Source organism: Acanthaster planci, linkage group LG02, assembly GCF_054643075.1.
Source record: "Acanthaster planci isolate LZ-2023a linkage group LG02, COTS_SCS, whole genome shotgun sequence".
Classification (NCBI taxonomy): Eukaryota; Metazoa; Echinodermata; class Asteroidea; order Valvatida; family Acanthasteridae; genus Acanthaster; species Acanthaster planci.
In genome coordinates, this window is record NC_141778.1 from 7,672,266 (window position 1) to 7,698,522 (window position 26,257).

The window sequence follows — 26,257 nt, forward strand, 5'->3', positions numbered from 1 at the left end:
TTTATTGGTTATTTGATTTTTACAGAGAGGGGTGGCCATCAAAACTGTTCTTAGAGTTTTATATTTAGGATTTTAAATTTAATGTAAATTACCATTAATACTTAGAACATGTTATCTTAGTAAGAAATACCATTTTTTAAAGGAAAATTTGAGGGACTGCTTTCTCCATTTTGTTTCAAATATGTTATCAGTTTGTGAGCTTACACCCCTACGCACTAACTGGAGCAACTTTAAGCGTATTCAATTCAACACGACAACGTTGCAACGTGCACAAGCTCCCCACGCCGTACATTCGCACACTTGTGTAGGGCCAGGCCTCTCATTATTTTGCGGATATCGAAGAGGTGCAGCCGTGGTTCCACCGAACAAAACAGTTTGGGATCTTAAGTTAAGAAGCTCTCTTCGTATATTTACTTTTATGGGGACCCTGACAGAGAAGTTTTGGTTTGGACGCTGAATATCTTTTCCTACTTGTTCCTACCTCCATGATCTAAACCGTAACGTCCACCACATTCGCAATTCAGTGATGAAGCCAGTTTGTCTTTACAAAATGTGAAAGAACTGTCACAGTTGTACGTGCTGAAATTGTAGAATTTTTGCATTCTCAGCTGCAGCCTGTCGAAATTATAATTTATATCAAATAACTCAAGATGAAGGTGAAGGTGTTGAGTCGCAATCCCAACAATTACATCCGTGAGACAAAGAATGATATTCACAGAGGTAAACAAGATAAATTTTTCTGGAAAAGACACGTAGCTTAGGCCTACATGGACATCACTTGATGCCTGCCTGTGCACAAAACCTATGGGATTTGCCTGAAAATTCCTAGTGTTTTCTAAGTAAATGCTTCAATGTTTTCCTTGCTCAATTTGACCTTTTAGGACATGTTATTACATTCTGGTGGCCAGTAAACCACTCAGTGAAAGGGAAAATTAGTGATTTCTGCATGGAACTCTTACCCTTTCTTGTAATTGTCTTCTTTCATTTTTATTTTATTTTCCCATAAGTAACATTTAAGGCAGTAGGACTGGCATATTGGACCGTCGACCATGAATGGTTCCAGATACATGTACATGTAGCTTTCATGCTCGTACATGCTTTGCTTTCACACTTGTTATACATGTACTAACACAACTGACGTAACTGAATTTGTAGGCCAGCATGGTGTTTGGGGGACATTTACTTCCACAAATCATTCGTTTGGTTCCATGGTTACAAATCTTCATTAGGAAAATGCTCAGTTGTGTCAGTCACTCTGTTGTGTGAATTTTGTAATTATCATTTCGGACAGAGTTCCATACACGGACATCACTTGACATCCTGTGCACAAACCCTGTGAGACTAGTCTAAACAATTATATTTTCTATGTAGACACTTCAATATTTTCCCTGCTAAGTTTGACATTTTTAAGGGTAGCAGTATGTTATCACTTCCTGGTGGCTGATATATCACCTCAGGGAAAAATGAGTAATGTCCATGAAACTCTTACCATCAATTCAATGCTGACTGTATGAAAAAAATCAAATGTTGGAAAACCTCAGGAAAAATGTACACTTCATGTATTTAACAAACAGAACAAAATAACCCCATTAATTTGTGATACTTATGATGTATCCTTGGCCCAAAAACCATGTAAACAACTGGTGAAGCCACTGTCTATGGGAGAACAGAATTTCAAGTGATTAGAGACCTTGAAGGAGAAAAAGTGGCCTCAAGATGCAACTTTTCCCCCCCGTTATTCCACAGTTTTTCACCTTGTATTCTAGTTCCCAGAAACTATGATCCATCCTTGCATCCCTTTGAGGCACCCAGGGAGTACGTACGGGCACTGAATGCCACCAAGTTGGAGCGAGTCTTTGCCAAGCCCTTCTTGGGTGCCCTGGAGGGGCATACAGATGGTGTGCACTGCATGTTCAAGCACCCAGGCAGCCTCTCAACGCTCCTATCTGGGGGATGCGATGGACAGGTCAGAAATATTTCCCTCTCGGAAACACATTTAGGCCTGCATATATTTAGGATGTCAGTGGTAAAAATGATGGTCACTGCTGGTTTTTGACACTGTCTGGTACATTCTTGGCATATAATAACGAAAAGCATATGGTTTGTATGCATCACTCTGAAAGGCAGTAAGCGAAGTTGCACTCGTGGTACGTCCTTCATTGAATGTAGTTGGTCACAAACTTCAACTTTCCATTTGGGATTGACTCCAGGTCAAAATTTGGAACCTGCCGACCAGGAAATGTGAAAGAACAATCACTGCACACAGTGGCTTTGTGAGAGGAGTCTGCACCGACAGGAAGGCTGCAAGTATCTTCACAGTAAGTATGCAGTGTCACTTTGTTGTTAAAGGCATAAAACCAGCAGAAGCCTCTTTCATATTAAACCAGTCAATCAATAATTGAAGGAAGTTTGTTCATTTCAATTTGAGGTGGTTTTGTATTAATGCAGAAGTCTTCAGGTTTTTATTTTCTCTGGTTTTTTTTGTTTGTTTTAATTTTATTTTGTTCTAAGTTTGCGTTTCGGTATTTGTATGTTTTACTTTTTAAAACAATTACATTTGAAATTTATTTTCATTGTTTGCTTGTTTAATTTGTTGATATGTTTATGTCAGGCCCTTATAGGAGACCACCTATTGGTGAACAGGTTACCCTAGAAATAATTACTTGATAAAAGTAAGAAATAATTAATATAGAATTATTAAGATTATGGGAATGTCACCTTGTGAAATGTTCTTGTTTTGTGCAGGTAGGAGATGACCAGACAATCAAACAATGGAGTATGGTGCCACCTGAGTATGGCAAACAAGAAACACCTGTTAATACCATAATTGGAAAGGTATGTTAGTTTTTTTTCTTCAAGTTTCTCTTAAACTTGATTGAGCTCAAATAGTAAAAATATTTCTCTGCCATCCACAAGACCGAATCTATCTTTTTTTGGCCACTTTTTTTTGGGGGGGGGGTACCGACCTATAAGTAAGCCAGCTAATCTAACAGTTTCTTTTCTCCTGGGCCTTAGACAGTATTTCAGTCCATCGACCACCACTGGCACGATGCAAAGTTTGCTACCAGCGGTCAGCAGGTGGACATCTGGGATGAGCAGCGGACAGAGCCCCTGCGGTCATTCACCTGGGGGACGGACAGTATACACAGCGTGAAATTTAATCCCGTTGAGGTGAGGCAAGCTACGGCATGGGCATAACACTTGATCGAAAAAAAAAAAATTCTGACCCAAATCTTTCCAAGATCCTTCCAAATCCATCAGGAGGATTTGGTTGAAGAAGGTAGACAGTAGTCACTGTCAGGTTATCTTAACCACTCGGTGCCTGGGTTCCCGGTACCGGGTACCTTGGGTTTGTACGCATAGCTGGCCTGCCCGAAATCAGACAAAGGAGCTGGGCCTTGTAACAAAAGACCGTACTCAGAACAAAAGACCAAGCTGCTGGAAAGTGCCAACACTTTTCAGCACAGAGTGCTAGCATTAGCGGAGGTAATCCGTCATTGTTTTTGAAATAGTTTACCACTGATTGCGACATTTAGTGCCTGCGGATTATCAGTGAGGACAAAAGTGTTCCAGCTCTCCAGCGATGAGCAATACAGTACCGCTGCATGCTAATCTGGCCGCATTTGAAAAGACACCACTGCCATTCAGCAACACACTGGACCAATTTCGGGAACAAAGGAAATTACACAACACCGCACAATGTGGGCTGTCTTTACTTGGAGCAGGCCTGGCTGTAATACAGTGGAACGCTGCTATAACGAACACGATGGGGTCCACGCTACATGTTTGGTACAGCGGTCGTTCGGTATAGTGAAATTAACTGCCAAATGTTTTGTTGCTATGTTGAATAGCGCCCTCTCTTGTCTAAGTGAAGTGCACCCTTTGGTGATACTATGGTTCGCTGTTTTTGTGATGTTTTGCTGTTACATTCACGTTTAAGGTTTCTTAAAATGTATTTAACTATTTTTGTTTTTTATTAAATCTTGAGTTACAAAACTGATATTAAGTTTGTCAAAAAGTCATGAAGCTACCGCTCAGGATTGATCTCTGATGCACACTGTGGTGAATCTCGGTTGATTTGTGTATCAGCGGGTGCCTCATTAGACTATTGTTAGTGCAGTGCCACGGTGGGCATGTGGTTTTCTTTTGTACCGGATCATGCAGAGTCGAAAAACCAGTGTCCATTCAATACCGTTGACAACAAGTAGCTTTCCCTTCTAATCCTTAGGGAAATAATGGCCACTTGTCACTTTTCAATATAAAAAACACCTACTGTTTTATCAAGTTGACATTTGGGAATTACAAACGGCAGGTGCGTAGTGTTTGGTAGGTTTTGTACACAAAATATTGGGAGTCAAGGACGATGTTTGGTAAAGCGGAATGTTCGGTATAGCGGTGTTCGGTATAACGACATCCCACTGTACTGGGGCGTCAGTGGAGGTTGCATGTCAGATTAGAGAAGCACCAGACAGTCATTTGTGTGGGTGTAAGCGTCCAGTAAATGAAGTTATGAATTTTTGAAGAATTTTGAAAATGGAAAATCTTGAAAATTGCCCGCAAACTTGCCCCACATATGCAAATTCCACCCGGCAGGAAGTGGTTGAAGGTAGTGTATAGGATTTGCATGTACTGCAATTGGCCGATTTTGGCATTTGTGATTTACTTTGTGTATTATTCCATGGCCTTGTTTCATTTTCTGAGTTCACTGCTTTAAGAAAAATCAAGAAAAACCTGTTCATTTTTAGCTTGTGTAATTTGTCTCTCAAAAATCCATGGGCCACAGGATTTTCCGAAGTGACTGGACAGTGCCCAGGCGAGGTCGATCTGCAGATGAATTATGACCCTCAAAAATGCATTTTGTCCATTACTTCACATAGTAATAGTGGTTGGCAAATTTACCTTCAAGTTTTTGTTTGAGAAGTTGTCGAATAAACACCATTTCATCGTGCAGTGAATTGACTGCAGTCATTACTGACACTGTGCACCCACAACACACGCATACTTGTACACATGCACGATCGACCACGCATCGTTTGCTCTTCACACGTAGGCCTAAGTCTGTCAAAAAGTATCCACAGACCATTAGTACCCATCCAAAACACTTTATAAACCAATAAATGTGGTAACTATTCTTGAATTTTGGGCATAAGAGTTAATACTGTGATTTGGAAAAATAGAAAGCTAAATGTCTCAAAATTGGAGATTTGTTCAAGAAACATAGGCTTTGCATAATTGATTTGGAATATACCATTATTTTAAGGGGTGATACCAGGACCGTATATTCACTTGAGGTAAACTTCCAACATTTTATAAGGACACTTTAATTTCAAACCAGTCCAAACTATCTGTTAGGCTTTTGGTAATGGTTATTTATCTATTTTATTAACCCTAACCCCCTAGGGTGTGTGTAAAATCATATTGAAAGCAGAGGATTTGGGAGTGTTGGGGTTTAAATGAGTTTAGGCTTACCAAAGGCACATTGGCAGTTTGTACCTTACCCATTGATATAGACTCTTCCAACAGCTCAATGCTTCACACACATTTTCATTTTGTCTCTTAACCACTTCCTGCCGGGGACTCGGGGATTGGAGACGTATGGTTTATGTGGGTGGCCGGGGTCTCCGAACTCGGACAAAGGAAACAGGGCCCTGTAACAAAAGACCATACTCCGAACAAAAGACCAGGCTGCTGGGCATTACCGACATTTTTCACTCTCAAAAAGTGGTGATAATCCAGCCTTGTTTTGAAACCGTATATCAGGGTTTGGGGTGTTGAGAGCAAGCGGATTACCACCGGGGACAAAGCGTTCCACCACCGCAGCGATGAGCCACACAGCACTGCTGCATGCTAATCTGGCCCCTATTGAAAAGAGGTCAGCAGTGCACTGAGCCAGGTTCGTGAACAAAAGACATTTATACAACACCGCACAATCTGGGCTCTGTTTACAAAGCTGCTGGTCTGGCTGAAATACTTGGGTGTCAATGAAGGTCACCTGTCAACTTAGAGTAGTGCCTAAAGATTACTTGGTGTGGCTGTAAACGACCGTTAAATGAAATGATGAATTTTTGAAGGATTTTGAAAACGGAAAAATGATAGTCATGCCGGCCCAGCATCATCAACGTTTAAAAATGCCCCGGTATGAAGTGGTTAATGGTTGCGGTATTTGAACAAATTCGTTTTCCAAAGATCGAATGATCTTTTCCAAAGATCAAATGATCTTTGGAAAAATATAAAAATTTTCTTTTCTTGAAAATGACAGCGTTCCAGGCAGTAAGATTTTACAGATTGTTTGACACTATTATGTATTTACTTTACTCTGAGATGTTTCAAGACATTTGACAGTCTCGTTTTTGAGATCTTACAAATCCTTTACACAGCCTTTTAGTGTGGTGCACCTTGATTGTTAAAGTACTGTTCACCTCCTGTGTAATGGGAAATATGGAACAAATTAGGAAGTTTTTTTGGCAATAATGACTGAGGAGGTTGAAAGACTCGTGCAGTGGAGCCTCTTTTTTCTTTTGCCACAGACGTGGCCAGATCCTACAAAATGAGGCTTAACCACATGCTCCCATGTGCTTTTAAAAATGCAGTGCACACATACGGGGGATTTTCGAGATTTTCAGTTTTTGAAACTCTTCAAAAATTCATTTAATAGACGTTTACACCCAAACAAATGACTGTTTGGTGGCTAGTCTCAGCTGACAGGTAACCTTCATTGACTCCTGGGTATATCAGCCTGGCATGTCGCCCTTTAAAGAGAGCCCAGAATTGTGAGGTGTTGCGTAATTTCCTTTGTCCCCAGTGAATGCGAGTGGTGTCTTTTCAAACACGGCTGGATTAGCATGCAGCGGTGTTGTGTCGCTCATCAATGGGGCCCTAGAGCACTTTTGTCCGCAGTGCTAATCCGCAGGCGCCCTATGCACAAAACAATAGCATGCTGTTAAACCCCTTCACAGCAGGATTCTTTTGACCACGACTGCTGGGCTGTGGTATGCCCTGAATGGAGGGCTTTGTCCAGCAGCAGGCGCCATTGAACCAGCAGCTGCATGGTGAATAGACTGTATGTGTGGTATGCACTAATCCTCACACAAAGGTGCTGTAGTAGCAGTCCTCCGTAGTGAAGGAGTTAAAAACAGTGACAGATTACCTTCGAAAAATGCAAGCTGAAAAATGATGGCATTTCCCAGCAGCAGGTCTTTTATTCCGAGTACGGTCTTTTGTTACACGGACCATCTCTTCTGTCCCATTTCAGGCACCCCAGCTGAGCGTATAAACCCAAGGTGCTTGAAACGGGGTTCCCCGGCAGCAAGTGGTTGATGCGCTTGTTACTGTAGTAATTTTGTTGTAGTTTACATTATGGAGAGCACACTAAGCTCTCTGTTTTGATGTATCACTTGGTTTGGTAGCATGGTGAGCTGGTAGACATTAGGTTTGTTACAAGTGTTGAGGGTTCCTAGAGTGCAAGATTCTAAGGGGCCTTTTACTTAAAAGTGGCTCTGGTGACTTGCGAGTCATTTTGTTAGATTTGGTCACGACGGGCAAGATAACTGCATAAACTGCAACAGAGCTTATGGGAAAAAAAGATGAATTTGATGAGAAATTGGCACCAAGATGTGTACAGCAGTGTTAGTCTGCTAGAAACGTCAATAGAGGTTATGCATTAACGTGTCCTCATAGGGCAAGAGCTTTGTATCTCTGGGATAGGCTTGGATAAACCTTTTGTGAATTCGTTGTGAACTATGTCAAAATAACAAAAACAGCCTCAGAGACACCATGGAGACACCAGCAATGCATAACCTAACCTGAATAGAAATCAGTAGTAGAAATATTTTCATTTTCTTAACTCTAAGACACTTCAAATGTAACCAATAACTGTCTTTTCATTTGTCCGTAGACTTACCTGCTGGCTAGTTGCACGGCTGATCGCAATATTGTACTTTACGACATGCGAGGGTCGACACCCTTAAGGAAACTCCTACTGAACATGCGCAGCAACACGATAGCCTGGAACCCCATGGAGGCGTTCATATTTACAGCAGCCAACGAAGATTACAAGTGAGTGGCAGTTTGGCAAATCACTAAGCACCAAAAATGTTTGCTTTGCACAAACGGCATACTATCCTAACATGCAAGTAATGCATAGTGCCTCTGACTTGGACTCGGCTGTTTTTGTGCATAACACATAAATTTGGAAAGCATTAATTTTCACCAACCATGGCCCCATTCCATTACACTTCCAACAGCTGATATTCTGCTAACAGAGCCCCTGTGTATTTCCGGCCCATCTCACCACCAGGGGGTTTCCCCCGAGAACTTAGCTGTAGCAAGCTTGATCTAGTTTAAATTTTGCATGCATCTAAAAAGACTCCTCATGAGTACCTCTGTGAAGTCTCAATTTACTCCAATGCATAGTTTTATTGATATGGTCATTTGAAGTTGATGGCCTCACATGTATTGGCCCCACATGTATTGGCCCATTTGCATTTAGTACCTCAGCATAAAACGTATAGATTTTTGGCTGACCAGTCTCGAAAATCCTTGGGAAATGGGCATTCCGCAAGGACTGTATGTCTGATTTTCACAAAATTGGTGTCTAAATGACCACAAGACTTCACTGGAAAGCTCCTTAAGGCTCAGTGTCAATAAAATGCCCTGCGATGATATCGAAGGAAATCTGCTCTTAAAGGGTTATCACTGCAGCAGCATTATTACATTCTATTTTAACCTCTGTTGCATGTGCTGGCTTCTTTTATCATACTTTTTGTAATTGATCTAATTTTCTTTTTTCTTTTTTTTTTTAGCCTTTATACATTTGACATTCGGAAACTAGACATTGCACTCAACGTTCACATGGACCATGTATCAGCTGTCATGGATGTAGACTACTCACCAACGGGGAAAGAGTTTGTGAGTGGGAGCTTTGATAAGTCAATCCGGATCTTCCCTGTGGATAGAGGACACAGCAGGTAGCGTCATTAGGAGAGGGAGAAGTGGAAAAGAGTATTTTTTTAGGAGGATGAGGGGATTCAGTGCATTGCCAGCCAGCCAGCCAATTTTTGGAAGCAAACAGTTTCCATAAAATTATGTTGTAATTGAGCAAATCTTAGCAAGTGGTGGTCTGAAGGTTTCAAATCTTACCCAAAGGATCTAAAAGGTTTTCTTTCTTTCCTAATTTTCCCAGAAATCTTCAAAAATTGGGGAGAAAAAATCAGCCATTACGACTGCAAAAAGTGCAGATTTTATTTGGTAGTTCCTAATTATCAATTTGAATTTTTGTTTGAATTTGACAGTAGATTTTCATTATTCTGAGGCATATTTCCCTAGATCAGAAACCACGTAAAGACGGATTCAGAAAGCTTATTTACAGTTTTTGTAGAAAAATTTAAATGTGATTATTTTATGCAGTCTTCTTCGTTTAGTTCTTTTTTTTTCAAAGATTTTTTGGTACCATCTGCTTGGGGGCAGCAATTTTGGACAATCTTACATAGGACATGTATTCTGATTCAAGGTAATTTTTGTTCTATCTTTTATTTGGTACAGGGAAATCTACCACACAAAGCGAATGCAGCATGTGACGTGTGTTCGGTGGAGTTTAGACAGCAAATACATCCTTTCTGGCTCTGATGAGACCAATATCAGAATCTGGAAAGCCAACGCATCAGAAAAGTTGGGAAAGGTAGAAGAAAAGTGGTCAGGAGAAATTTGACATAAATCGCTGAGGCATGGGTGTATGGTCTTAGGGGTGCAACAAGGGTGAAATTTCAGAGGGAACACCTGGAGAGGGAACACATATTTCAAGGGGGCACTAAAGGCAAATGGACTGTAACTTGTATACAGGTTGTGTACATTTCAAAATTTCAAGGGAAGCACCGACTTCTATCCCTCATGTAAATTCCACCGGAGTCTTGCTGTGGTCATTTTGTGGTTAATGCCAAAGTTGCTGTGTTCAGGGAGCAGCCTTTTGATGAGGAAGTTATTTTAGAATTGTGCCATTCCAAACTATGAACGAATAATTTCTGGTTTTTCTTTGTTTTGTCTTGCTTTGCTTCACTCGCACAGCTGCAAAAGAGAGAGGTTGCAGCTGACCAGTACAATGCCAAGCTGAAGGAGAAATTCCAGCACCACCCGCAGCTGAAGCGCATCCGCAGGCACCGTCACATCCCCAGGGCGATCTACCAGGAGGCCAAGACCATCAAAGTGCAGAGGGAGTCCATCAGGAGGAAGTACGTTGAGGGGTGGTGGAGGGGGTGGCAGATGAGGAGGGGGTAGGGGTGGAAAGGGGGCGTTGGTTGGTCTGTCCATTGGTCTAAGAGCCATATGGGCTGCCATGACAGTTCTTGTGGCAGGTGCAAGGCCAGCATCCAACAACTTCTTGCTGGGAAAATGTGAGCAGAACTCGAGACCTGTTTCAGTGTTGAATTTGGTAACCTCGAGAAACAACGCACAGCCAAAGGATGCCCTTAATTCGGTAAAATACACATTTTTCACCATCAGATGGCTGGTTTATGGCCAGCCCTTTCTGCACTGACGAGTCTTTGTTGAATGCCATTTGTTTTCACTTTTTCAAATTTTTTTTTTTTTTTGTAGGACCGAGAACAGACGCAGACACAGTAAGAAGGGTGCCGTGCCTTACGTCGCCGAGAGGAAGAAAAGCATAATTACAGTAGTGGAGTAGGTATCCAAAATTAGTAATTTTTGGGGTAGGGGATCTTTGAATTTTTTTAAATCTTAAAACAAACCATTCACTTGTATCCTGAGCTTACGTGATCACAAAGCTTTCTGTGGGCCATCACTGGGAAATCAGTATTCAAAAGCTGGTTCTTTTCAGCATACAAGAAGGCACAAATATAACTTCAGCAGCATGAATCGTTTACAGCACAATCTGTGGAGTTTGAGATGCGTTTAACTTTTATCAAATTTGCAGCATGTTATGTGACATCGAAAGTCACATCTGCAATTGCTTTGTGAACCAACTTTTATTCTTGGTTCAACCAAGTTGAATTTCCGACAGCAAATAGCAGGAGGCTCGTAAATAAATGACAATGAAAGTTCCACTTGTCGATTGTAATAATTATGATTGTTTTATTTTAATTAAGAAGTAGGTACGTAGCTGACGTGGCAAGTAAACAAAAGGAGGGTGGAAAAAACAGAATTGGAAATTGACATTTAATATTTAATTAGTATTCATCAACCTTGCTTGGTCACACAGTTACAAATTCCTGCACAGAATGGTACGGCCCAATTTTCAGACCATTCCATTTAGGTTTTCTTAAAGGGCACTGAGGATTAGATCAATAAGAAATAACAGGTTTAAATGTATAATTTGTTATTATAATTTAATATCACCTCATTACTTTACTCACAGAAACAACCCTCACTTTCAATGGAATATTCTGGTTTTGGAAAACTCCATTACTGTTTACAGGTACAGACAAAAGACAGATTCTTACTTGACAAATGTCAATACTTTTTATAGTAGTAAATGGAAACTACAAGCTTAATACATTCAAGTACATGTTTACAAATGTTTTTTCTTTCTAAGTAAATGGACATTCAAATGCTACGCGGAGAGAATTGCAGAAATTAGATAAAATGAAGTAACGGTACAATTCTAGGGAATGACAAATGTTGATCAAACTTACAAAACTTGGATCAGTAACTGTGTTAGTGGCTCTACCTAATAAAAACATTTCAGAAATCATGTGATGTGTTTCTCATACTTCTTTCCTTTTCTCATTGTTTTCAATTCTCAACTCAACCGTTTCTTCTTATCCATGGAAGATAAAAATGTTGCAATCAATTGCAAACAAATTAGCAACAGAAGCAGCAACAATGAAAGTGCACTCAAATTCGGCTAAATCTCCCCCACTGAAAGAGAAATTGTGTACCTTCTCTTTAATAATGGAAAAAAATCAGATTTGGTTGTGCCCCGTTTGTCAGTTTTTAAAGCTTTGTTCAGTTTAATATCTGTGAATGTTTACAACCACGAGAGCTTTTCAATCACATTCAAAGAGGGGTACCACACTGTTAAAAGCCACAGGCAAAAAGTATTGCATCTTTAATGTGCATTCCCAAGTCAAATCAAACCAGCGATGGAATTCACACAAAAATCACTACTTACAAATAACACTTAAAAAAAAAACTTACTATCCTTACTAACTTGCATAGCCAGGCTAGTTCAGATGAACCCCCAAAAATCATGAACTACAGGTCACTACCATAAGCCAAACTGTGTTTCTTGAACTCGAGTCAATTATACCCAGGTTAGTAAAAGTCTCAAAATATTAAGCTTCGGGATAAAAAGGTTGATATTCAAGATTAAAAGATAATAGCAGAAAGGTTTTTCTTTAACAAAGTACAACAGACAAACCAGCAGTCCCTTTAAACATGACCATATAATGCTCATCAACTTGGTTCAACTACAATTTTGAACCACAACACATAAAGGGCTATAACCAGATAAACTGGGTTTAATACTTCAAACTAGTTAGTACAGACAGTCCAGCAGTGTACCTATTATTCTAATGCTAGCACAGAAACTAGGGTAATTGCACAACTTTCTTCTTGCTTAAAATATTTATATTTTTTTGGTCCCTTGGTATGAATAATACAGTTAGAATGGATTGCTTATGTGTGGTTTGACCTGATTGTGTCTGTAATGCATACTACACATTAGGACTCAAAAAAGTGAACTTGGTGAAAAATATGACACTGCTAACTTGAGGACAATGGTGCAAAAAATTAGAAACAGAAGTTTTCAAGTTAAAATGTTTTCATACTTTGAAGGGATTACGCAACGAGACTCACTTCAAGTGTTGGTTTGTTACTATGCTATACTCTGCCTTCCAAAACCAGCTGAAGGGCTTGAAGCGAAGTCCACTCACAGAAACAGGCTTTTCCACTAAAAGGTTTTTAATTCTTTGATTAAAAAAGTCCAATAAAATTCGTCAAAAAAGGGAGAAATTTAGGTGATTTGGCTCATCAACATTTGAGTTCTAGGACTGGGACAGGACTTTCACACATTCAACCACAAGCTTCCTATAAGGTGGCTGAACAACAGGTCCAAACAATTCAGAATACCACTGTGCAGATTTCTTCAGGCCCCGGTGTACACCGTATAAGCAAAACCATACCACATTTTATCAAAGACCAGCAAAACTAACCATTGGATGTTTAACAAAATCTCACCTCTTGCAGAGTACTGTGAACATGAGAACATGAAATGCATCAGTACTGAATTACACAACTGAATTGGGGAATGCACGGGTGAGGCAAGAGTCTACTGGATACAAAATCTATGGCTACAGGCTATTTTACCACACAGGAAGTTATTCTGGCAGGCCAGGCATATTATGGAACTGGATATGATGCTACCGATGTTAAGTTATCATTTGAGACTACTTAAAGCGAGGTGCTATGACTAAATGGGATAAACATTTGCCACATCGGTTGAATATTCAGTCTCAACTCATACAACAGCATATGGTTCTATTGCTACTTATTGTTTTAAAACCATTCACCAGTCATTGCATATTCTTTGCTGTTTAAATGAAAATCATTATAATTTATACATGTAAAATGTGAAAGGATTCCTTAAATACAATTACGAGCATTATTTAAAACTGTACAGTAGGTAATATTCATATAGTAAACTTTCTTCAGTAGTCAGTGAAAGATTAATAATGCAAGAACATCGCACAGTCAGAGGCCATGTATATCATAAATATTCAGAAGGTAATTACATATAATATCACATTCATGAAGTTGATACATATTCATGAACTACATGTACATTACAACAGTGTTTTTCCATTCTCGGCTATAGCAGTATTAATACACAGGAATAGCATGTACATTTTTCATTTACACATATCATGGCTTTTATATATAAAATGTTAAAATATACCTAAATGGTAAAAAGTGATAGTCTTTATTACTCTGTTATCTACTTCGCTATTCTAATATTGTGCTAATGATAATTAGCAATATCTAACTTTTCTACAATTGAAACAAGCTACCATTCTATATAGCTACATCATGGAATCATTTTTGTAGGCAACTTGGAGACCCAAAGTCTATTACCTTACACTTTGGGCACCTTTATGTATTCATAACATTTAAATAAACACGTACACAAACTAAACATCAGTATTCCTCTTTGACCCTCCCCCTTTACACTGAATGGAATCTTTCCTGCCATGGATAATACTGGATTTTTCATTTTTCTGGAGGGTAGGGTAAGTTGAAAACAAGTCAGACTAGTTTGGTGAGGGTTTGAAGATTCCACCCAGATGTAAAGGTAATAAGATGAAAGAAGTGAAAAAAGAGACTGTGACACCCCACTTCAAACATGCACATTACAGTTGAATACAATATTAGAATATGTATTGCCAAGGAACTTGTATTTTTAAAATGTCCATCATGTCACACAAAACTAACACTATCATGACTGCGGAACACTTCTGACACTGGAAATATTTTTAAAATGTGATAAAAAAGAAAACCAAAGAAAAGACAATTTATTTCTTGTGCTAACCAAACCATACCAGCTGCAAAAGGTGTACAAAAAAAGGATTGCATTTGCCTTGAAGAAAAAGTTTTACGGGGCCCCCCACTTGGCCTTCAATTTCTGGTTGGGCACGGGTACATAGGAAAATGGGTGGGGCAAATGTGAAAGGGGAGAAAGAGTTTTTCTTTTTTAAATGATATGAACCATTCTAAATATCTGGGTTCCAGCTTTTCTGTGTCCCTGTCCCATCTGACAAATGATTTAGTCCTTTAAAGCACATTCTATAATTTCAAAGAGTAATTAAGTAATGCAAATTACCTGCCAAACAAACTAAATAGTCTGAAGTTAATTTCAATGTTTCAATGTCAAATTACACAGGTCAGGTGTCACAGGGACACAATGTCGAAATGTTTGAATCCTGAATTTACAGACTCATATGAATAAGTTCAGATAACTTTTGGGTAAAGAAAAGTTGATTTGCTTAGATGTGACTTCTTGTAGGTAAAAAGTGGGTTGAAACCTTTCCTGGTAGAACCTGATGAAAACAAACACCAAACTGTGGGCTCCACTTTACCCCAAAAATTCGATGTTTCTGGAGGTGGTAAGGAAGCCACATTGAGTCAGCCGGGCTACAAAATTTCATGGACAGGTGTAAGGGCATGCATCATTGAAGTATATTGCCCAAAAGAGTGCAGTAAAACTGTACATCTTTTTCAGGATAATGGACAATGATGGGATACAAGAAACACATCACGGGGGGAGGGGTTACAGCATTTTTTTGAAGCTGTTTGCAGTTTGGAATCTGCAGGGCTGAATGTTGGAATATGCAGGGCTACGGATGAAGTTAGACAGGGAGGGTAAGTGAGGGAGGGACGGGGGAAGGAGAGGAACCCAATCTAGAGGACAGGAACCCAATCTGGAGGACAGGAACCCAATCTGGAGGAGAGGAACCCAATCTAGAGGAGAGGAACCCAATCTGGAGGACAGGAACCCAATCTGGAGGACAGGAACCCAATCTGGAGGACAGGAACCCAATCTGGAGGACAGGAACCCAATCTGGAGGACAGGAACCCAATCTGGAGGACAGGAACCCAATCTGGAGGACAGGAACCCAATCTGGAGGAGAGGAACCCAATCTGGAGGAGAGGAACCCAATCTGGAGGAGAGGAACCCAATCTAGAGGACAGGAACCCAATCTAGAGGACAGGAACCCAATCTGGAGGACAGGAACCCAATCTAGAGGACAGGAACCCAATCTGGAATTCACACATTCAGCCAATCATAAAGTTACTGAGCATGGCTCGAACACTACTGGCTACATGCACTTGTGGTCAACATTGCTTTGTACAACAAAAGCAAATCTAAGTTTAAACTAACAAAATGGAGGCAACCTTGCATGGCCGAGACCAGCTCGCATTCCAATCTCAGTATGCTACAGCAGAGATTGAAAATAAACACCAAATTGTTCAAAATCGTCTCTTCTACAGAAATACCAAAATCATTAAAAATGAATAAGTGATACATATGTTCTCTACCAATAAATGAAGTATTCCAAAGTCTACAGAAAAGTGAACATAGAAATATCCAAGAATAGATCTGGCTTTCTAGGATATGAATCAACTGAGTCATATGGATTAAACATGGAATAAATTTCTTGCTAAGAATCATGTTTATTATAAAGTACTGATAAGGAGCACAACTTTAATGGATCAAACAATCACAAAGTTTCCCCAAACAATGTAAATCAAACTCGGGTTCCAATTGGGAGGCTTTTCCAAATGAGTCACTTGTGTTCCAAAAGGAATTGCAGAGAATTGTAATGGTCACTGTAAACTACAGACAACGGGAGTGATATCTGTTTAAACTTCTTGACAACCCTTGAGCAATGACCAGTCATGGAGAAAGTGGCATTTAACCATCCAGTGAATGGCCATCAGACTCTTGATACCTGATAGTTGTGTGAATATAGCCAAACCTTCCCAAGAAATCAGCTTACAGAAGGACCTTTTCAGACATGTTAACAACTATAACTGGTTTGGATCAGGAATGTCAAATTTTAAGAACTGGTTTTTAATGTGCTGTTAAAAGTGACTTGAATGTTGTGTGCAAAGTACAAAGAAAGTTTCCAACTGAAAACTTCTGACAGCAAAAAAAGAAGTTTGAGCAGTTGGAACACTTGTTGTCAACATTAACAGTGAGTAAAACTTCAAACAAGCTGTGGCTTTGTCCAAAGGTGACTTTACATGCCGTGACTGACCATCAATAAATGAATAAATCTGAATGAATTTACATAGTTTTGGAAATACTGTGTGGAATGCAAGACATGGAACTGTGCTGATTTTAAAGCTGAAAGAACAAATTGTAACTTTTTGTTTTTCTACATAAACCTTTATGTTCGTATATATATATCTATATATGCACAATTAGCTTTGAAAGACATGAAAACAGCAAATTATTTTCCTGTACATAAAACTCAGATGTGACCAGACCATTTTTGAAACAATCTCACGTTCGCAGCCTTTCTCAAACTTTGGTGGGTAAACTTTAACGAATACTCCGAATTTCTTCACTCCACTTTTCCTCAACACACCAATGCCATACTCATAACAATAAAAAGGCAAAGACAGTGCACAATATCGTATTGCAATATTTCAAATTCTCGACTATAGTACAAGGAAATGATACAGTTTACCCTTAAATAAGTGGTATTTACTATATTAACCTTTAATTTATAATGCCTTTTGTTAAAGATCTGATTACATGTCCGACCGTGATTGGACAGTTAAAAAAAATTGAATATCATGCATAATGAATATGTATGAAACAAAGTGTTTTACTAGTTTAAATTATTTACATAATGCAATATTATCTATTCCTTTTTTTCCTACTTTCTTTCTTTGTTTCTTGGGCTGACATGCAAGCCAAACTGTTCTGCGGGATTCAACAACAGATAGCAACTGTGAGAAAAAGGAGAACGTTGAAGTGGTGGCCGACATATTGCACACTTGTGCGTGAATTTGACCACTCTTTTGATGATGAAAACACTACTCCATCTTTGTGGCCTAGGGTGTTGAGTGCACCTAAGTAGGTGGCAATTTAGGGGTCTATTTCAAGGGCCACATTGACAGTAAACATTCTCCCCCAAAACCCAAACAAACAAACTATCATCACAAAACATTCATTTCGTTTTGTTCAGCCACACTTGTTGCCTTCCTTTCACGTAAAACTGGGCTCTTTAACTGAGAACTGATTAAATCAGTCTGATGCCTGTCATGGGCCAGAGAAGCAGGCTAAGGTGTTCGCCATAAAAGACTCTACACAGTGCAGGCTTTTGGGACTTTATGTGGCCCTCAACACCCAGATATATGCTGAAGCTAGCAGACAAGCAGTCACTGGTGTGTCAAATGGGGACATCTATAGTCATCAAATTAAAGAATATAGCCATAAGCTGACATGATACATCTTCCATGAGCAAGGCCTGCATGAGATTCCTGTAGTAAAGGTCATTCTCCACGTACTTCAAAACTTGGCAATATTTGGTAAAGAAACAGTATGACTGTGGATCGAGTTGAGATGTTTGACACTTCATGCGCTTCATGACACATCACAGCCTACTGATAAAACACCTGCATGCGCCCTCTTGTGGCAAAACTCAGCCGTCCCTTTACTGTCCGACTTTTTATGTACACTTCAGCATTCAATTCACACATGATGGGGTTTTCTGTCTTCAATGTGAACACAAATGTGACACTAAAATGCAATGCAGGAAGTGGCTATACAAATGAAGGTGCAAAGGGCCCTGGCAGCGAACGGACGCCCTCAACTGGGTGTACGCAGAGCCAATAGGTGTCCATAACCACAGTCCAATCAACCCAATCAGCACATCAGGTAGCAAAGGTGAGTCAGCCAGTTGAAGGTGTTGTCAGATGGTGTATGATACGGAAGGAAGGGCTTGGAATAAGCTGGCCTTCCCTCTAGTGATGATGCAAATGCATTCCTTCGATAAGGGCAAATGGAAAAGGTAGAGGACACCTTGGCTTTAGGCGCCCTCTGTAGACAATTCAGACACAATTCTCCCCTAGCTAAGAACCGAATGTGTAGCAATCTAAAGCTAAACTGGGGCACTGTGGAGGACCCCTGCAATGACGACAGACAGCCCCCATGGGTCGTTGGTGGGGGAGGGGCACCGTGGGAGCTATTTGGCGCTAGCTAGAGATGTCATGGAGCCCTCTAGCGATGAGATGGAGGCCCGATGGCCATGCAGTTCCGATATGGAGGAGGTGTTGAAGAGTTTGTAGTAGCCGATGATGGGATGAGACAAGTCCAGGTCATCCAGCATGATCTGAGCCACACCCATGAAGACCTTGCGCTCCATCCGCCCATAATCTGCCCAGACAGTGATCTGAAATGACAGTGGAAATAAAATATACTTGAAACAAATTCACCAAACTAACTTGTGAGGCCCAGTCTAAAAACATGAGTCGCATGTTGCCAGAGCCACTTTTGAGTTAAAGGCCTTTACAAGAACCCTGCACAATGTTAATCAGTGGCAACCTTCAATTTTTTTATGCCAAACTGACTGATACATCAAAACAAAGAACTGTTTTTCCTCATTCTGATGCAAACTTAAACAAATTTAATGAGAAAGAAAATGGCCTTAAGGCTAAATTTGTGGACTCCAATCTCACCTTTTGCTCAGAACATCAATCTACGAACAACCGGTCTGGACCTATTATTTTCTGGTATTTTTGTCTACTTTTTTCTTGGATTTTGGACTGTATAAGTTTTACTTGTAGAGTAACTCAACTACCAAAATGTTACTTTGATAGAGTTCCCAGTTCCTCTGCAACCCATAAATACACACCACTAGTGATTTTGCAAAGGTTTTCTCTGGCTAAGTAGAGATGAGAGCCACAGATAGAGACGCTCCCATACTTGGCTAACATCCATCCCCCTTTTTTTTTTACCTGGAGTATCTTGTTGCGATAGTCCTCCTCAAACAGTAGCACCTGTTGGTAGAGGGGATTCAGGGTCTTGCGGGCAATCTTGGTTTTCTTCTTACCCACACAGCGCTTGCCGTCCATCAGATACACCTTGACATAGGGCGCTGAAGGACAAAGGGAGGGAGGACCATGACAGACAGGGTGATGGAGTGTCATTTGACAAGATAGTGATGAGAAGACATTTCACGTTAACAGTTTGTATGAAAACTCTTTACACTGAGCAGCATTCAAGTTACTCTCAGGTGCAAGGACACAGCACAAACATCATGAGCAAAAGAGTGAACCCTTGAAAAAAATTCAAAGCAAAAAGGGGGTCCCATTGTTTTGAGGCAAAGTGTCTGGCAGTATCTGTCATTCACAGGCACTGACATGTTGTCCTTATCCCTCTCACCGGGCTCACAACATGTGAACATCACTGAGACCATTCCAGCTCCCTGGGGAATATATCAGCCAGGTGGAACCATTTCATGTGCCAACAGCTAAGACACAGTAACCCTCTGTCCTCACAAGTACCCCTTTACAGTCCTGGGTGGCAAGAGAGGCACATACGGGTGAAGTGACTTGCCAGAGATCACAACATGTAACCGCCTGCTAGGATTTGAACATCCGACCCTCTGATCAGAGGCTACACCCTCACCCACTGGGCCACACGTCCCCTGTAACATACGTGGCAATATGAAATTAAGGGGCCAATTTCGTACAACTACTAAGGACAGATATTCATCAAGCACAAAATATATGCTTAGCTTAAAAGGTTACCGACTACACAGACATGCTAAGTACTCCAAATTGGTTGCCAGCTGATTTTTGCTAACATCTGCTTAGTGGTAATGTCTGTGTGCAGCTCTACGTGAACTTGAGGCTGGTAAGCTGTGTCCAATAAGTAAACATTTTCTATGTTTAGCCAATTTCTCTACTTAAGAAACTCCATGAAAATAGTCCCTGTCTGGTGTCAACCTGGGAAAATAATAAGCAGTTTGCAAACCAGCGCTGCAGTCCAGCCCTTTCCACAATCCAGTCCCAAGTCCTTTCAAAAGACCAGTCACTAGTAACAGGGTGAACAGTGACAAAGGAATGCTTTTGTCACAGTTAATTTCAATGGCTTATGACTTGGCTTTAAGACTAGATGACTTGTGATGGACTTGCAGGGACATGTGATGGACTCAACTGCAACACTTGTGGATGACACACAACTCACCAGGAGGGACCTTGGAGACCGACTTCGAGATGAGCCCCCGGGCCCGGATGATCTCCACCTCCAGCTTGCCCCTCTTGTCCTCCAGGCCCACTTGGATGTCCCCCAGGCAGGGCGAGCCCAGCACCTGCCTCCCCACCAGCTGGGCAGGGCCAAGCCCCTCCAGGAAGCCGTCAAACTGGCCCTCAGGGCCCAGGCGGAAGTTGCCGGGTAGCCACAGTCTTGAGGAGGAAAAAATAACAAGAGACAGAAAAAGTTTGATCAAACGGCCACTGGTGGTTGGTCTGTGGCATACCTGTTGCCTGTGCAGTAATATTTAAGGGCGAACATTGCTATTTAAATTACGGTCAAAATTCATCAAGATAAGTCACAATCATAGCTCCCAAATGTAACATATATACAACTGGTAAAATGGCCCCAAACGTAATCTGTAAGGCTTTATCCCAGATATAGTTGCTTAGACTAGTTAACAGAGATGGGTTTCTGCTGCTGACTGTTTCAGCTGGTGATCATAGGTTGAGCATTGTGGCAATTGGTTGTCATTGGAGAAGCATAGCCTTTGATTCTGTTCATCTTTATGATGCAAGGAATATTAGTGCTCAGATTTCATAAAATGAGTCTTAGGCAAATCCTTCTCTGCAACTTCAATCTTAGTTTGCATAAGAAAGGGTACACCGAGCTCTTTATTTGGATGTATGACAGTTTCGCAGAGGAAAAAACGTTGAAGGTTCCTATCATTTTATATTGTGCCAGATTCTTTCATAAGCCTTTAACTCAAAGGGGCTCTGGCAACTTGTGACAGGTTTGGTTCGACTGGGTCATATTTTTGAGTTTCCTGTGAGCCAAAGCATGCCCTAACTTGTGGCTCAACTTTAGATTGGAAAACTTGTAACTGATTAACTTGAGAACCTAACAACCTTGATGAGAAGTCCATGGGTAGATCAATACTGTGAAAGTTTGTAACTACTCACTGGCTTGAGCTGTCACTGCTAAAACTGCAGACACTGCCGTCCGTGCTCTCTCGGCTGGCTTGCTTCTGTAGACGATTCCTCATCTCAGCAGCTAGACCAACCTCTTCACTACGTACTATACTGCTCCTTGGCTTCTTGCCTGTAAGATGAAAAGAGTTGTTGGGAGATAAAAGAAATCCAATGAACATTACTCAACATGTTCAGCAAATTTAGCGGATTTAAACTTGACAGAGCGAGCATTTAACTTTAAAGAATACTAACTGCACAAGGGTGAACAAAATTTTAGTATTATTTCTTTAAAATTGAGTCCAGCACAGCTGCGCAAGGTTGAGCTGAGTCTTGCAAAGCTGAGTGAAGTGGAGCTGAGCAAAGCTGAGTTGCACTAAACCAAGCCATGCTAAGCAATGCTGTGAGTGGGGCCTGGGCAAACTGAGTCTAGCCAAGCTAAGCAAAGAGATGCCAGAGGAGAGAAGCTGTACCTAGACAAAATAGCACTGCAAGAGCCCAATCAAGTTGAGTAAGGCTGAACAAAGTCAAGCTCAGCCAAGCCATAGCAAGCCCATTTCAGCTGAGTCAATCTGAACTGAGACAAGTCATGCCAAGCTGAGCCTGTAAAATAAAGCCCAGTCGAGCCACACTCTGAGGAACCAAGCCTGACCAAGCCAAGCCAAACAAAACTTTGCCAAGCCAAGCTGAACCAGGCCAGGTATAGCCCAAATCCTAACCTAGCCTAGTATCACAGCCAACCAGCAACACAACAGTCTTGTTCAAACGCGACCAACACCCTACCTGCCAAATTGGACGTGCTGTTACTCTTCTTGGACAGACCCACAAGTGACGCCATCTTGTACCCAATGCTTGCTCGACGTTTCTTGCCCTCTTGAATGTTTGTGTCAGCTGCCGAATCTGATATACTGCCCTCGTTCCGATCATACGTGTACATATCAGCACTACTGTTGCTTCGGTTCAGTGGTTTCTTCACGGGAGCAGACTCTTGCATTTTCGCGGTAAAGGCACTGTGGAGAAGAAAACAAAGGATTTACGAAATGTGTCATAATGATTTACATAATGTTGGAGAGCGCTGAATTTGCATTATGGGAGTCGTAGTGTTGTGTGGGAGTGATTTCCAAGAACTGTAAATACAAACAGTATTTAAAATTCAGCACGACCTCATGTTTTTTAATTCAGTGTGTTTCAATTTTATGATTCCATGTCCTTGCATACTTTCATGTGCTGCTGGTATGGTTTGTCAAAAACATCTGTGAGTGACAGTCTTCCTTGATGTAGGTATAATCCAGACAGGCCTTTCTACATAACAGCCACATATTTATTTTCTGTTAATTTCTAATTTTAAACTCATGCATGTTTAAAATATGGTATGAGGTACACTGTACCAGTAGACAGCCCGACAAAAAAAAATGGTACATGTACATGTATCTGTAACAGGATTTACATTTTGTGATTTGCATATGTGCGTAGACACTAAGGCATCGGGGGCTGTGAGTAGCAATCAAATGATTTGTCAATTGATCGAAACAGCGAGACTGTTGCTATCGGGTACATGATATCACAATACAAAAATCTGTGTCACAACTACTTGGCTATGGAAAGCTCTGACAAAAGAACAGACTACTGAGTCTTGAAATTATGAACAAAAATTGGCCACTTAAAAAAAACCAGATACTTCTGAAATGGATGGTGACATCACATTAAAAGCACTGTTGTCACTTTCAAAGAAATGTAACCACTAGTAAATAAAAACCCCAAAGCAGGTGCCCCGCAGGTGGGTAATGCAGAAATGTTGTACGCCTGCTATAGATTTCTTGTCATAAATTATGCACATTTCAGTATACTGTCACTAGTGTTGTAGTCGAGATCCCTTAAGATGATCACAAGACCAACAAAAGACTTTAAGTCTACAAAATTCAAGAAAAACGCCATTCAAATGAACTGTAACAAAGGCATTTTAGTCAGTGTTCAACCTGTTACTAGTGACTGGTCTTGAGACTGGTCTTGTAACTGATCTTATGCTGGCCTTATGTCTGGTCTTATGACTAATCTTCATCTGGTCATGTGACTGGTCTTGTAACTGATCTTATGCCTGGCCTTACATCTGGTCTTATAACTTACTTCATCTGGCCTTGAGACTGGTCTTGTATTTGGTCTTGCTTAAAATACTGCCAATAATACAAATTTATATTTCAAACCAGTGGCACTGTCCCATCCCCACAGAAAGAACTGGAAAATGGGCAAGTGCAGGTGACCCGACCATTCCTTTCTGAATTCCAGTGACAAGTTTATATCCAGGGTTAGTTTGGTCGACTGACATGTGCCGATCACTTCAAACATGCTCTGAGAGAGAAAAGTCAAAGCCACACTGTGCTTTAAATAAACCAATGCTAATTACCATAACATATTGAAAATTGAAATTTGTATCAGTTATGCAGGGCCAAGGTTATGCTTAGAAATTGGAATGTGGACATTTAAATTTTTATTGAAGAGTTTAATTCCCACACACTTTTCTAATTCGAGTAATAATCAGTTTGCAATTTGCATTACTTTACTTTCATGAAAATAATTGGCCATGCATCCTTCAAACAAATCCTAAATTTAACAACCAGAGTAAGAGGAATAAAATGGACAAGGCAACAACTAAAAGGAAACATCTGATTATAAAGTACAAGCCCCCAAGTCTAAACACACACAAATATGCGCCTGAAAATGCAGCAATGTAAACTCTTCATCAGTTAAAAAGCCACCTGAAGAAGGTATTTGTCTCAGATTTTCATTTCAAAATTGAAGCGATTTTAAATGACAAATTTTGAGATATAACTTGTTCCATTGTTCCGGAGCCATTTATGAAAACAGTTATCTAGAAGGTAAAATAGTACTACGGTACAAAATGAAAACGATAAACACCTCATAACCACCTGTATAGAGCAAAGGTTGGTATGTTTTCCTTGGAACACTGGATATGAAGTACCCATTCCCTATAGCCGTATGTTTGAAAGGTTTTGAAACTTGAACAATACGGATACAACAATGAGTAATTTTGGGCCTGTTTGTTTCATGTGGATCCAGATTGCAATCAGTGATCCCAAGTTACCAGTACTTTACTAGAACCAGATCTTGCCTAATAGTTGGAGTGAAACAGCAATGCCAGCAATGGCATCATTAAGCAAGATCCTGATCCATGTCAAACTAACAGGCCCTTCAAGTCACATTACTAGCTGTCTACATCATGAGCTTTAGCTTGTATAAACTCCACCAAAGGTAAGGTCATGACAAAAACAGTGAGTTCAGCTTTTACAGTTACAGGAACAAAAACAAACCACAATTTAACTTACCATTTTTCTCTCACACATGGTTGATCAGATACCCACTAAATGTCAACTCAACAAGAGCACAGGCTTTTCAAAATGCACCCCTAATGTTGTCTAATCCTTCAAGTCTACAGAACGCTATCACATCTATCCACTGCTCCCACATGTGCCATTGTCACAGTTTGTATCAAGGTAGACACTGCCAATAAACCTGACAAGTCGTATGTCACATCACAACCCCCCAAACTTATGAAACAGAACCGCTGCGCACGGGCTAAGGCTGGAGTTAACATACAGAATTCCCAACTACTCAACATAAATGAGGCAAAAAACGTTGTACATGTATGTACGTGTACATGCACAAACACAGGTTTGCTTTTTTAAAACAGAAACCAATGTGGGAACTGGAATATTAAAAAGGTCCATTTACATAAAGCACATAGCGTTAATGGATAGCAGTGGGTAATTTACTGGCAGTGCATTTTTGCTGGTAGATGACAAAGCCATTACTATTTGGACTGTACCAGTTTACCAAATAAGAAATTGAAAGATAGGAATTTTATTTATTTCCCCCAAGCTCTGCTTACATGTATTAACAAAGCATCTACAAGTACATTATTTACAGCAACTCTATGCTGATTTGTTATCCACATTTCATTGACAACATTTTACAAGCTTAAGATTCCTTAAATCTATAACGTAACTACCCAATCATCTATCTACGTCATTACTTACATCTCTTCACGTCTCACCGTTCATTCACATTTGCCTTTTCAGCTCTCCTGGTTTCTACTTCCTGAGACGAAACCATTTGTCAGCATCATGAGATACTTTCAATTGGGGCAAATCGTTCGTTGCCATTCCGAGCGGTGACGCAGGTTCGCTCGAATCCATGGCGTGACGCGGGCCGGTCTGGTGCACGGACTGGGACAGTCTGGTAACGGCCCCGGTGACAGACGATGGGGTCACTCTGCAAGTTTGTTTGGACACGACTGGTGATAACAAGGGCTTACCCAGAAACATGGTTTGTGAGAGCAGGGGAGGCCTTTGAGGAAGACAAGCTGCTTCTAACATGAGAACATTTACCACAGAAAGAGGATTGATGAAGACAAGAGAAAAAACAGAATTCACTGAAAAATCTTCCCCAACAAAATGAGACTTTGTATGAAAGAAGTCAATACCCTGTTTTACAACAAACTGTCACTCTTATTTGTCTTTTTGATAAAACATAAATGTGATATACTTCATGAACGTGT

The 26,257-nt window shown here is 40.5% G+C and overlaps 2 protein-coding genes across 11 annotated transcripts in view; one reads left to right on the plus strand and one right to left on the minus strand.

The window, feature by feature from the left end:
• The first annotated feature begins 253 nt into the window (after positions 1–253).
• dcaf13 (DDB1 and CUL4 associated factor 13) lies at positions 254–11,701 on the plus strand. The gene is made up of 10 exons (XM_022235502.2): positions 254–720; positions 1,767–1,966; positions 2,211–2,318; positions 2,746–2,835; positions 3,016–3,171; positions 7,895–8,055; positions 8,802–8,966; positions 9,541–9,676; positions 10,060–10,223; positions 10,588–11,701. The coding sequence occupies exons 1-10, from the start codon at positions 651–653 to the stop codon at positions 10,673–10,675; spliced, it is 1,338 nt and encodes a 445-aa protein (XP_022091194.1). The 5' UTR covers positions 254–650; the 3' UTR covers positions 10,676–11,701.
• Positions 11,056–26,257, minus strand: part of LOC110979571 (regulating synaptic membrane exocytosis protein 2-like) — an 86,493-nt gene continuing 71,291 nt past the window's right edge. For 9 of the 10 annotated variants that reach the window (XM_087133806.1, XM_022235499.2, XM_087133805.1 and 6 more), the window contains 5 exons: positions 22,468–22,694; positions 21,679–21,817; positions 20,711–20,928; positions 19,477–19,616; positions 11,056–18,911 (listed from right to left, as the gene is read on the minus strand). In XM_087133806.1, coding sequence (XP_086989932.1) covers positions 18,705–18,911; positions 19,477–19,616; positions 20,711–20,928; positions 21,679–21,817; positions 22,468–22,694 — 931 coding nt within the window. In that variant the 3' untranslated portion in view covers positions 11,056–18,704. Of the gene's footprint in view, positions 18,912–19,476; positions 19,617–20,710; positions 20,929–21,678; positions 21,818–22,467; positions 22,695–25,736; positions 25,972–26,257 lie in introns of those variants that run through there. The other variant, XR_002598212.2, reaches the window with a different exon arrangement.

Excerpts from the sequence above, each read along its gene's own strand:
- dcaf13 (XM_022235502.2), top strand. The coding sequence starts at position 651 with ATGAAGGTGAAGGTGTTGAGTCGCAATCCCAACAATTACATCCGTGAG. Across the intron at positions 8,967-9,540 it reads GTGGATAGAGGACACAGCAG|GGAAATCTACCACACAAAGC; the intron begins GTAGCGTCATTA and ends TATTTGGTACAG. Across the intron at positions 10,224-10,587 it reads AGGGAGTCCATCAGGAGGAA|GACCGAGAACAGACGCAGAC; the intron begins GTACGTTGAGGG and ends TTTTTTTTGTAG.